Source organism: Emys orbicularis, chromosome 17 (assembly GCF_028017835.1).
Source record: "Emys orbicularis isolate rEmyOrb1 chromosome 17, rEmyOrb1.hap1, whole genome shotgun sequence".
NCBI classification, from domain to species: domain Eukaryota; kingdom Metazoa; phylum Chordata; order Testudines; family Emydidae; genus Emys; species Emys orbicularis.
The window spans coordinates 3,561,510-3,572,182 of NC_088699.1; the positions used below are offsets into that span (position 1 = coordinate 3,561,510).

Here is a 10,673-nt window from a genome sequence, read left to right on the forward strand (position 1 = left end):
TCTCCCGAGCGGTGCCGGATGGGCATCCTGGAGTGCCCTGGCGAAGGGCTGCGAGCACGCCCTTGGCCTGCCTTCCCCCTGCCGGCTCGCTCTAGGGCCGTGTCCAAGCAGCGCTCTGGGTGCAAAGGGACCGTCACAACCTGACCTGGGTGAACAGCGGCTTGGCGGGCCCTGGGCGGCCCTGGCTCGTTCCTCCCCTGGCTCAGCAGGGCTCTGGCTGTGGGTGTGGAGGGGCTGAACCATGCACCGCTCTGCTCTCGGAGAGGCCCAGGGCTCGCTGTGTCTGGAGGGTCCCCACCGCCAGGGGAGCAGCGCTAGGAGGGAGCGGTGGGCGCTCCCAAGCCTGGGGGGTGAGGGGGCCCAGAGAGACTTTGGTGTGAGGGGCAGGGTGCGTCCCTTGGCTGGGCTGCTGGCGAGCTGGGGGCTTGGGGCAGCCAGTTCTCTCCCAGGTGAGCTGCCCGCTGCTTGTTTGTGCAGGTCCGTGGCCATGGAGGAGGAGGGGGGAATCCCTGCTGGACCATGGGGGTTTCAGACCCCGCTCATCCTGGCTGCCTCCATTGGTGCCGATGGAGGGCGGGTGCTGCTGCGTGCCCCGGGCCCTCATCCGTAGCACTGGTGGTAGCACTTCCCCGGCGGCCAGCCCCGTGCTCTGTCCCCCATTTCCTTCCGGCCGGTCCCTGGGGGCGCCCCCTGCAGCCAGGCCATGGAGAGGGGACCGGCTGGGGCAGGCGGGGAGGAGGCAGGAATGCGCGGTGCTCTCTGGAGGGCAGGGTCATGCTCTGAATCGGGAGGCTAACCTGGCTTTAATAAAGGCCTTATTCAGAGCCTGCTAAACCCCTTCCATATGTGGACTTCAAAGGTCCTGGGGGGAAGTGGTGGGGGAGTTTGTGGTTGTTTCCAGTGAAGTTCAGTGCTGTCGGCTCATGTTACAGAGCAGAGGGGGCTGGGGAAGCTTGGTCACCACCCTGCCAGAGCAGCGAGAGTGGGGGGCAGCTGGGGCCCCGCTGGCAGCACTGCCTCCTCAGCCGAGGGTCCCCCTGCAGCTCCATCCTGGATCTCTGGGGCAGTGGACGAGGTAGAGGATCCTCCACCACCAATCTGCCCAGAGCCCACACCTGGTGAGGAGGCAGCTAGTCCCTGCTCCTCCCTGCTGGGCACAGCTCGCCGGGCACAGGGACAGAGGCGGGGCTTGGGGCTTTCTCCAGCCCTGGCACGTGTCTGTCGCGGTCTCCTAAAACAGCGCACTGTGTCCTGGCCAGGGGTGGGGGCATATGGCAGGCAGTGACATGGAGCAGCTCAGCCACTGGTACTTTGCCCTCCTTCCAGCCCACGCCCAATGCGCCGGCCCCTCTGGAGCACTGCTTTAGCCTGCTGGGGGCTCTGGGGGGCCTGGCAGTGCCAGGTAGAGCATCGGCAGTGTGCAAGTTTCTGCCCATCCCACCCTGCTGCCCCCGTCCTGGGCCCATGTACTCCTGGCCGTGCGTGGTTAGGACACGAGGCCCAGAAAGGGAGCGGTGACGGCGGGAGAACGTAACCCCGTGGGCTGCACCCTCTGGACCAGCGCATGTGCACTAGCAATGCAAGGGGCAGGCTGGCGGCGTTGGGTTCGCGGTGGGGCGGGTTGTGCTGTGTTGGAGTGGCTGGGTTTGGCCTGGGAGTGCGGGCGGAGCCAGGGTCCTTGCTTGGATTCGCTGAAGGGTGTGTGGAGAGAACGGGGCTGGGTGTTGTCGTGTGGCCGCTCTGCATTGTGGGGGAGCAGCAGGGGTTCTGCAGCCCCGGAGGGGCCCTGGCTGTGGGATTCGTGACCGGGGGGCCCCCTCCCATGTCTGCCCCGCAGGGTCTCAGCCTGCTCGCTGGAAGCTCTCGGGCGGGGCCCACGTGGCTCTGGCTGGAGCACTGTGCTGCTTTGCAGGGAATGTACGTCAGGAGACATTCCTGTGCCGAGGGCTGGAAACCACAGCTATTCCACATGGCCCAGGGACAGCAGGGGAGAGAAACCACTGGGCCCCAGCTCGGCCCAGCTGAGCGCTGCCAACCATGGGCCTGGCCATGGCAGGCCAACTGTCTGAGCCTTCGCCCCCCCCCCAACCACAGCCAGCCGGGGAACGGACGCTGATAGGCTTCCCCTGCGCCATACGAGGCCTCACGTGGGAGAGACCAGGCCGGGGGACGGGGGGCAGAGCTGGTGTCTGGGTCTCTGCTCATCCTTCCTCCTCTAGCAGGACTAGCCAGCCAGGGCTCTGCATGCAGTGAGGGGCTGCAGCCCCCGTCCCCTGCCCAGCCTGGCGAGCAGTGTGCTAACCGTAGCGACTAGCATGGCCCTGCTCTGCTCTACTCCGCCAGCGCTCGCGACAGGCACCTTCACCCCCTCCTGTTCCTCTGCGAGGAGCAAAGCAGGAGGGAGCTGCCACTGGTCATCCCCCCTTTTTTCCCCCCCCGTCCAGCCCCAGGGCCTAGACTGTGCCACTGCTCTGCCCTGCGATGCACTGGGGCCCTGAGCAGTAGCTGAAGGTAGCTAGCGGCCTGCCGGCTGGCCAGAGCTCAGCGCAGCGGTGTGCAGGTCTGCGCGTGTTTGGGGGTTACTGTGGGGCAGCCGCATGGGGCAGTTGCATGAGGCAGCCCCATCTCTCAGACTCCGGGCAGGTGACAGGGACAGACTCCAGCGCTGGGCCTACTTGGCTGGCCGGAGTGGCAGGTTCTGGTGTCGCTGGGTGGCTGGGAACCCCATGAATGTCCCAACACTTTGCTCTGAATACATGGCTGGAGCTGGCCCGGGTGTGACCCTGGTTGGGAAGAGCGCCCGCTGCTGTCCTGCAGCTCCTTGGGCGAGCCCCAGGGGATCCCTCCACCTCCTGCAGAAGGTGCCCGCGTCTCTCCAGCGCTGGAGGGAGGCCAGCCTTTCGAGCACAGGGCTGGGCCCTGCCGTTCGGGAGAGGGTGCTGGGGGCACGCTCTGAAACATTGTTTCCCTGACCCCTGGGGACTGGGTCCCTTTCCCATGGGCAGGCCCGGCTCTCCCCGGGTCCCTGCTGTGCCAGCCCCAGCAGGGAGGGGTTGGCTGGGCCCAGCCCCCACTGCTCTGGCCAAGGGGAGAGCCCGGACCCAGGGGCACGGCTTCCTCAGCCTGTCTGTTCCTATGTACTGTGGGTGGGGGGGTGCCAACCCGAGCGCCTCTCAGAGGGTTGCCATGGCGCTCTCCATTCACCTGCTGCGCGGCCATAGCAGGAGGGACCCTGGCTTGGCCTGTGAGACATCTGGGGCTGCTCCGGGGCGGAGGGGAGGTGGGGGCTGGCAAGCCTGTGGCGGCTGCTGCTTCTCCCAGCCTCACTGGAACAGCATGTTCTCGCCGGAGCCTCTGCTGAGACAGGAGATGCCAGAGGAAAGCGGCGTGTCCTTGAGGAGCGAAGGCAGCTCTGCACAGCTGGGCTCTAGCTCAGCCAGGCGCCACGTGATCGGCCCAGCAGCTGTGGGCTGTGCTGCACAGCCCTGCTCCGGGATATTCGGAAAGGCTCATGCACCTCGCAGCTCCAGATCCGGGCCAGCCCTCCCGTCCCTTTCCCCAGGGCGGGTCCAAGCCCCTGCCTCTCCCACCCACAGGGGCTGCTCACCAGATGCATTATGGCTCTGATGGCTACGCGCCAGTCAATTGGTGTGCTGTGGTCACGGAGCCCTGCCAGGCTGGCGGGATTGCTGCAGGGGCCCGCTCCTGCCCTGGGGCTGGGAGCGGAGGTGACCCGGAGCAGGTCAGGAGAGGACTAACCAGCCCTTGGCTCCCTCTGCAGTCAGGGTCAGCCATAGGCCAGGCACGCTGCTATGCCTGACCTGATGCCCATGCTCCCTTGGTGGGTGCTGGGGCAGGAGAGCTCCTGGGAGATCCCTCCCCTTTCCCTGGCACCGCTCCCCCAAAACGCAGGCAGGGCGTGACCCCTCATTCTGAGGCCACCTTGGCCCTGGTGCCTGTTCCACCAGCCGTGCGCGCTTGCCCACATCTGGAGCTCATCATCCCAGCCGGGGGCCCAGGCTACCTGGCATGTCCTCGCTGAGCCCCTGCCCCCCGTCCCGGAGCGGGCCCGCACATGGAAGAGCTGGAGGAGGCAGCATGAGGCGAGGGCAGCCTGGGGCTCCATGGTGCTGGGCCCAGGGTCTCCTGCAGCTCCCCCATCTTTTCTCCCCTGGAGAGACCAGGACTTCCTCCCCTCCCCTCACCTCCCGTGGAGAGCACAGCAGACACTCAATCTGGAGTACAGTATATGGTCCAGGGGAGGGCCTGGGACCCTGCCCCACATTTGCACCCCGTCCCATCTGTCACTAAGCTCCTGGCTGCCTCCCTGCTGCAGTTTGGAGCCACCTGCTGCCCCCTCCTGGCTGGATGCTGCGGGACCAGCATGAGGAGAGTAGCTGGAAAACAGGAGGCATCTGGGCTGCTTGTCCAGCCCTGGCTGGGCTTCTGCGGCCCCCTTCTCCCTGCCGGTGCTCTGTGCCCCGGGCTTTCCCTTAGCAGGCAGCAGCGCGCCGTGCTGCAAGCTAGTGCAACCAAACCGCAGTGATCACGCTTGCCATGGGACTGCTGCTTCCCCCTTCGCCTGGACAGTGGCTGCAGCCCCTCAGCCGTGGGACCGCCCAGGCTCTGGAGGCTCGGCACACCAGCACTGGCCCTGCCCCGGGTGCAGTACCTGAGCAGCTAGCGCCGGTGCGAGGGCTTGGATGGCTGGGAACTCGGCACAGCTCTGGCCAGCACGTGCCTAGCCAGCGTACATGGACGGCCGGAACTAGCAGAGCCCATGGTTCCCAGGGTTATAAATAGCCCCGGCGACCTGGGAGGTGTTCGTGTGGAAAACGGTGCCCTCGCTCTGTTTGATGAAACTGCTCCAGAAATAGCCCTGATTGATGGAAACTCAGCTGCCTGGCTCTGCAGTAACGGAGTGGCCTCTGGTGCGGCTTTTCGCTGCTCCCCGAGGCTGGAGAGAAGGGCTCGCTGCAAAGTGCCGCTGGCTGCACTGCTGCAAAAGCCAGCCCCGGGGCAGCGAGCAGTCTGGGCGTGGACCGGGGAGCCAGGGATGCTGGGGGCTGATCCCAGCTTCAACACAGGCTCCCTCGGCGGCCCCTCTGGGTCACCTTTGGCCCGTCTGCGTCTGTAACGCAAGGGTAGCACTTGCTCACCTCGCGGGGTGGGCACCAGCTAGTGCTGGGCAGCAGCTTTCCTTGCCGTAACTCCAGCTTCGTCAAGACAGGGATTTGATAGCAGCCTTCAACTACCTGACAGGGGGGTTCCAAAGGGGATGGACCTTGGCTCTTCTCAGTGGTGGCAGATGACAGAACAAGGAGTAATGGTCTCAAGTTGCAGTGGGGGAGGTCTAGGTTGGATATTAGGAAAAACTATTTCACTAGGAGTGTGGTGAAGCACTGGAATGGGTTACCTAGGGAGGTGGTGGAATCTCCTTCCTTAGAGGTTTTTAAGGCCCGTCTTGACAAAGCCCTGGCTGGGATGATTTAGTTGGGGTTGGTCCTGTTTTGAGCAGGGGGTTGGACTAGATACCTCCTGAGGTCTCTTCCAACTCTAATCTTCTATGATACTATGATAGGGCAGGAAGAGTCCAGTGATGCAATGTTCTGCACACTTCCACTCCCGCAACGGCCAGCGCCCCTCCCCGGGATTCAGTGGGGCTGTGTCTAACGTGCAGGCCAGGGGAGCACTTGGGAATTTCACACTCTCTCTTTCCTCGCAGCTGGACCCGCAGGCTGTGCCTACCAAGAACTGGCACATGGACGTGATTGAGATGAATGGGGTAGGTAATCCGAGGGGCGGCCTCTCTCGGGGTGAGGGTCGGGTACTGCCCATGCACCTGCACTCGGGCTCACGCTGGCTTCCCCCCTTCATCCCCTGCTGGCTAGGAGAGCCGGGCTTCCCAGGTCACTCTGGAGACACCTGGCCAGGGTGCATCGCTGCCCACTTGCCCAGGGTCAGTTAGCTCCCTGTCCTCCTCTGGGCCAGGTCCCTGCCTGTGGCTGTGCCACACGCTGTGGTGACAGCCCTCTGTGCCTCCCTCAGATCAAGGTGGAGTTCTCCATGAAGTTCACGAGCCGGGACATGAGCCTGAAGAGGACCCCGTCCAAAAAGCAGACCGGCGTCTTCGGGGTGAAAATCAGCGTTGTGACAAAGTAAGTCCCTGGCGCCAGGGGGCGACCCATGTGCAGCCCCGAGCTCGGAGGCGCTTCCCTTCCCCTCGGCCCAAAACGAGCAGGCCGCTGGGTCGCCCGGGCTGGGGCCCTCCCTGCGTGTGCCGCCTCCACAACACGTCCAACCTGAGCGATGGGCTTCAAGCCGGAGTCAGCAACGTGCTGCCAAGCGGGTCCATGTCCCTCCCTGCCGCTGCGTGTGCACGGCCCGCACCCCAGCGCTGCTCTCGGCTCGGACCGCGGGCTGTCCCCGTCCCTTCCCCCGGAGCAGAACAGGTGTGTCCCCGTCCTCAACAGAGGCTGTCTCTCTGCTCCACGGCTCAGCCCGGGATTGGGGGGCTGGGCTCTTGCCCCTCCCCTGCCCCTTCACTCTGATTTGCCATTTCCCCTGCCAGAGCAGAGGGTGCCACTTCCACCGCCTGCCCCGTGTGCTTGGCACCGTGGCTGTTTGAAGTGCAGGGTGCAGCAGGCCTGGATGTCTCACTCCCGCTGCTCTGGTCCCCCCCCCAGGCGGGAGCGCTCCAAGGTGCCGTACATCGTGCGGCAGTGCGTCGAGGAGGTGGAGAAGAGAGGCATCGAGGAGGTCGGCATCTACCGGATCTCGGGGGTCGCCACGGACATCCAGGCGCTGAAGGCAGCCTTCGATGCAAGTAAGTGACAGGGAAATGGCTCCCCCCGCCACTGCTCACAGTGCTGCCCTCTGGGGCGGCTGAAATCCTGCGCACGCACATCTTGCTGAGCTGGGCGAGGTGGGGCACAGGTTGGTTGTGGAAAGAACAGCTGGGTCCTCCTGCACCATTGCTTGGAGTCAGCAGGCCCAGCGGTCCCTCTGCTTGGACGCCGGAGATCCCTGGGGTAAATGGCTAGCGAGGCCTGAGCCCAGAGCCCTTCTGGGAAGGGGAGCGCATCGGCTGAGCCCTGCAGAGCCAGTCCTTGCCAGCTCCCCTCTGCTCCACCTTCCCTTGAATCCTAACGGCCTGAAAACCAGGGACTTGGTTAACATGATTTTAGGTGTAAAAAATATGCAGACGTGTCCGCGAAGGGGCTTAGTGACCCATTGTGAGATTGCGGTTGGGAGCACATGTGCTGTGTGCTGTCAACGTTTGAGCCAGACCAAGGCTAATGGTGGTATTGCCCTTCCATGCGAGGCAGCTGTGGGGAAACGGTCCCTGATCGAGCTAACCACAGACACCGGGCAGCTCCCAGCTCTGCCCCAGCCCCAGCCCTGCTCTCCTCCGTGCCTCTGCAGAGGACATCAATACAGCCATCGTTAACCTGGCTTTGTCCTGCCCTGGGCTCTCCTTCCAATCTGCGTCCCTGCTGGGCTGCTCTCAAGGAAGCACAGAGCCAGGAGAACCTCCCAAGAGGTTGGCAAGCTCTTCCCCGTTCAGCTTTGTCTGAGAACAGGCTGCAAAGCAGAGCTGGCTATGCCACTGCCAGTACCCCCATTTCTCTCCCGGGCCCAGCACCACCATGGCTCACGCTCAATGCAGCAGAATTAAAGATCACAACCCTGTTCCAGCCCCTTCGCTCTCCACCACTAGGAGGCGTTGTGGCGCAGAACCAAACCCGGCAATAACACTCTCTGCTGTTTCTCGGGAATCCCTTCCTCTTCTGCCGCCCTGCAGCTGCCTCTGGGCTGGAGCACAGCAGCTCTTTGGCAGCGCACAGGAGCACTGTGCAGCAGGTTAGGGCAGGAAATGGGAGAAGGATCATTCTTTGCATTTGTGTGCAGAGCCCCCCACTGCTCAGTCAGCGAGGCGAGTACTGATCCCCAGCTGGAGAGAGGGGTATGCACTAGCCACTGGGCAGCATTACCTCCCGAGAGCTGCGTGTCTGGCCAGAGCCTTGAGTGCCCTGGGGACTCAGGAGCCTGCTCGCTGCGCTGGCTGGGCTGGGCCGGGCCGGGCCGGCGTCCTGATGGTCTGGGGCGTTTCCCCTGGCAGATAACAAGGACATCCTGGTGATGCTGAGCGACATGGACATCAACGCCATCGCGGGCACCCTGAAGCTGTACTTCCGCGAGCTCCCCGAGCCCCTCCTCACAGACCGACTGTACCCTGCTTTCATGGAGGGGATAGGTAAGCTGAGCCCGCAGCTCCAGACCCCAGCGGGTGCTGGGGGCTTTGCAGCAGGATGGAAACAGCCCAAACCCCAGCACTCTGCTGGGAAGTCAGACGCGTGCTGCCCCGGGCCATGCAGGGAGGCCTGGCTGGCTCCTGAGACTGGATCCTCTGCCCCATCGCCGTAACCTCCTGACCCCCGCCCACCCCCACTCCACAGCCTGCTCTTGGGAGGGCTGGTTCCTGCTGAGACACCAGGGGTCAGACCAGGGTCCCGCACCAGACCTCTGCGGTGGGTGATTGTGGGACAGGCTGCTAGTTGGAGGCAGGCTCCTGCCTGGAGGTGAGAGGTTTAGAGTCATTCCAGTGACCCCAGCTCACCCCCAGCCAGGGGGCTCCCAGCCAGACTCAACCGGGGCTCATGGGCTCCGGGAAGCCTCGGGGCTGCTCAGTGCTCGCAGGGTCCTCCCAGCCCGGGCTGAGCTCTCTCCTTGTCTCCAGCGCTCTCGGATCCCGCCGCCAAGGAGAACTGCATGATGCACCTTCTCCGGTCGCTGCCCGACCCCAACCTCATCACTTTCCTCTTCCTGCTGGAACACTTGAAAAGGTAACGCTGGGGCCGCCGGTCCTGGCGGGGGACGGGACAGAGAATGCGCTTGGGCTCTTCTCCCCACAGGAATGGGGCAGCCCACGTGCTGCGTTGTGCAGGAGGCTGTCGTTCTAGGACAGAACCCACGAGCGGCTGGGCTTGCAGTGCCCAGCAGCCCTAGTGACGCCCTGGGGAGCGCAGCCCCGGGGAGGACGCTCACGCAGTGGGGCTGCTCGGACCCGAGCACTGAGCCCCAGCTCTGCAGCAATGATGTTGGGGCTGTTCTCCAAGAGCTGGGCTAGCTTCTCTGCGCTGTTCAATATAGCGCTTGCTGGCTGTCAGCTCTGGGGGTGCCTCTCTCCTGGCACTGGGTAGAGGAGAGCTGGAGCTGGGTCTTTGGCAGCTCCTGGTGATCTGTGTGGCCTTTCCCGGCACTCCAGTCCCCCCGCAGAGCTCTCTGGCAGCCCTGGAACGTGGCTGTTAGTAGCCGGGCTTGGCAGGGATTTTAATCGCTCAGCTCAGGCAGAAACGTCCCCGCTTCCCTGGCCCCTTCTAGCCCCCTCACGGCAGAGCTGTGGGCAGGGCACTGATCCGTCCAGGGCAGGTCTCGGGCCTTCCAAAGCGACAGTGGTTCGTGGTCACTGCCCTTGCTCCGAGATGGGCGCTGGAGTTCCTGCTGCCGTGTCTGAGCTCTGCGAAAGCGGGGCGGTGGGAGGGGCGCAGCGGCTAGTGCCCCTGGCAGGGGCAGTTGTGGGTACGGCTCCTGCTGCCGAGGCCATGGAACTGCTCTGGGCTCTGGCTCCAGGCACAGGGCTGGCCAGACGGCGCGGGGGAAGCTGGACGTGGGCTCGAGGTCTCATGTTACTTGCGTCAGGAGGCATTTTTCTCTCTGGTTTATTTAAGATCACACAGGGAACAGAGTGAGCTGGGGGAGGGGGCAGGCAGTGAGCGAGTGAAGGAGCTGCTGGGAAAGGCTGGTTGGTTTCCAGCCTGAGAACTGGGCACATCTGGTCCCTGGACCGCGCTCAGCGTGTGCTGGGGGAGCACAGCTGCCTCCGAAGACGGCAATGTTGTGATGCCAGTTTCCCTGGCACCGGAGGGCTTTGCAGAACATCAGGGGGAGGGGGGCTGGGGGGCTCTCACGGGGCACCGGCACATCGTACTAAGACAGCAGCACAGGGCTGGCAGCACAACCCCCGGTGGCTGCTGATCCAGCGAATCGGGTCCCGTCTCCAGCGGGAGGTGGACAGAGCCCTGCAGTGCGCCTGGCCTGTACCCCCACAGACGCTGTGGCCGGCAGTGCTCCGCCCGTGGGGGCAGATTGGAAAGGGGCTGAGAGCAGCTCAGCTCACTGCTCCCCTCCCCTGCGTTGTCCAGGGGAGCGTGAGTGGCTCTGGGAGCCCTGCACCCAGCCAGGCAGCCTGCGAGGGCAGCTCTGGGGTGGCTCCGGATCCACCTCTGCAGTGGACTGACTCTCCCCCTCCCCGCCCCCCCACGCAGGGTTGCCGAAAAGGAGCCCATCAACAAAATGTCCCTTCACAACCTGGCCACGGTCTTTGGCCCAACACTGCTGAGACCCTCCGAGGTGGAGAGCAAAGGACACCTCACCTTGGCCTCTGACATCTGGTCCCACGACGTTATGGCACAGGTATGGGGGCCGACCGCTGCCCTGGGGAAGCAGTGCCCTCTCCTGGGCCGTGCGTGTGTTTCCCCTCGCTGAGCTGCGGCTCACACCGTACAGGGCGTCCCCCGGGTGTCGGAGCAGAGCTGCAGCCCCTACCAGCAGGCACGTTCTCCTAGCTCATGCACAGGGCTGGCCTCGGCACCATCATACCTGCCGTGTTG

General features: G+C 64.4%; 1 protein-coding gene across 2 annotated transcripts in view; it reads left to right on the forward strand.

Moving 5' to 3' along the window:
* Window positions 1–10,673, forward strand: part of ABR (ABR activator of RhoGEF and GTPase) — a 95,062-nt gene that overhangs the window by 81,110 nt on the left and 3,279 nt on the right. For both annotated transcript variants that reach the window (XM_065418078.1, XM_065418079.1), the window contains 6 exons: window positions 5,726–5,785; window positions 6,049–6,158; window positions 6,687–6,826; window positions 8,123–8,257; window positions 8,741–8,846; window positions 10,329–10,476. In XM_065418078.1, the coding sequence (XP_065274150.1) occupies window positions 5,726–5,785; window positions 6,049–6,158; window positions 6,687–6,826; window positions 8,123–8,257; window positions 8,741–8,846; window positions 10,329–10,476 (699 nt within the window). The remainder of the gene's footprint in view (window positions 1–5,725; window positions 5,786–6,048; window positions 6,159–6,686; window positions 6,827–8,122; window positions 8,258–8,740; window positions 8,847–10,328; window positions 10,477–10,673) is intronic.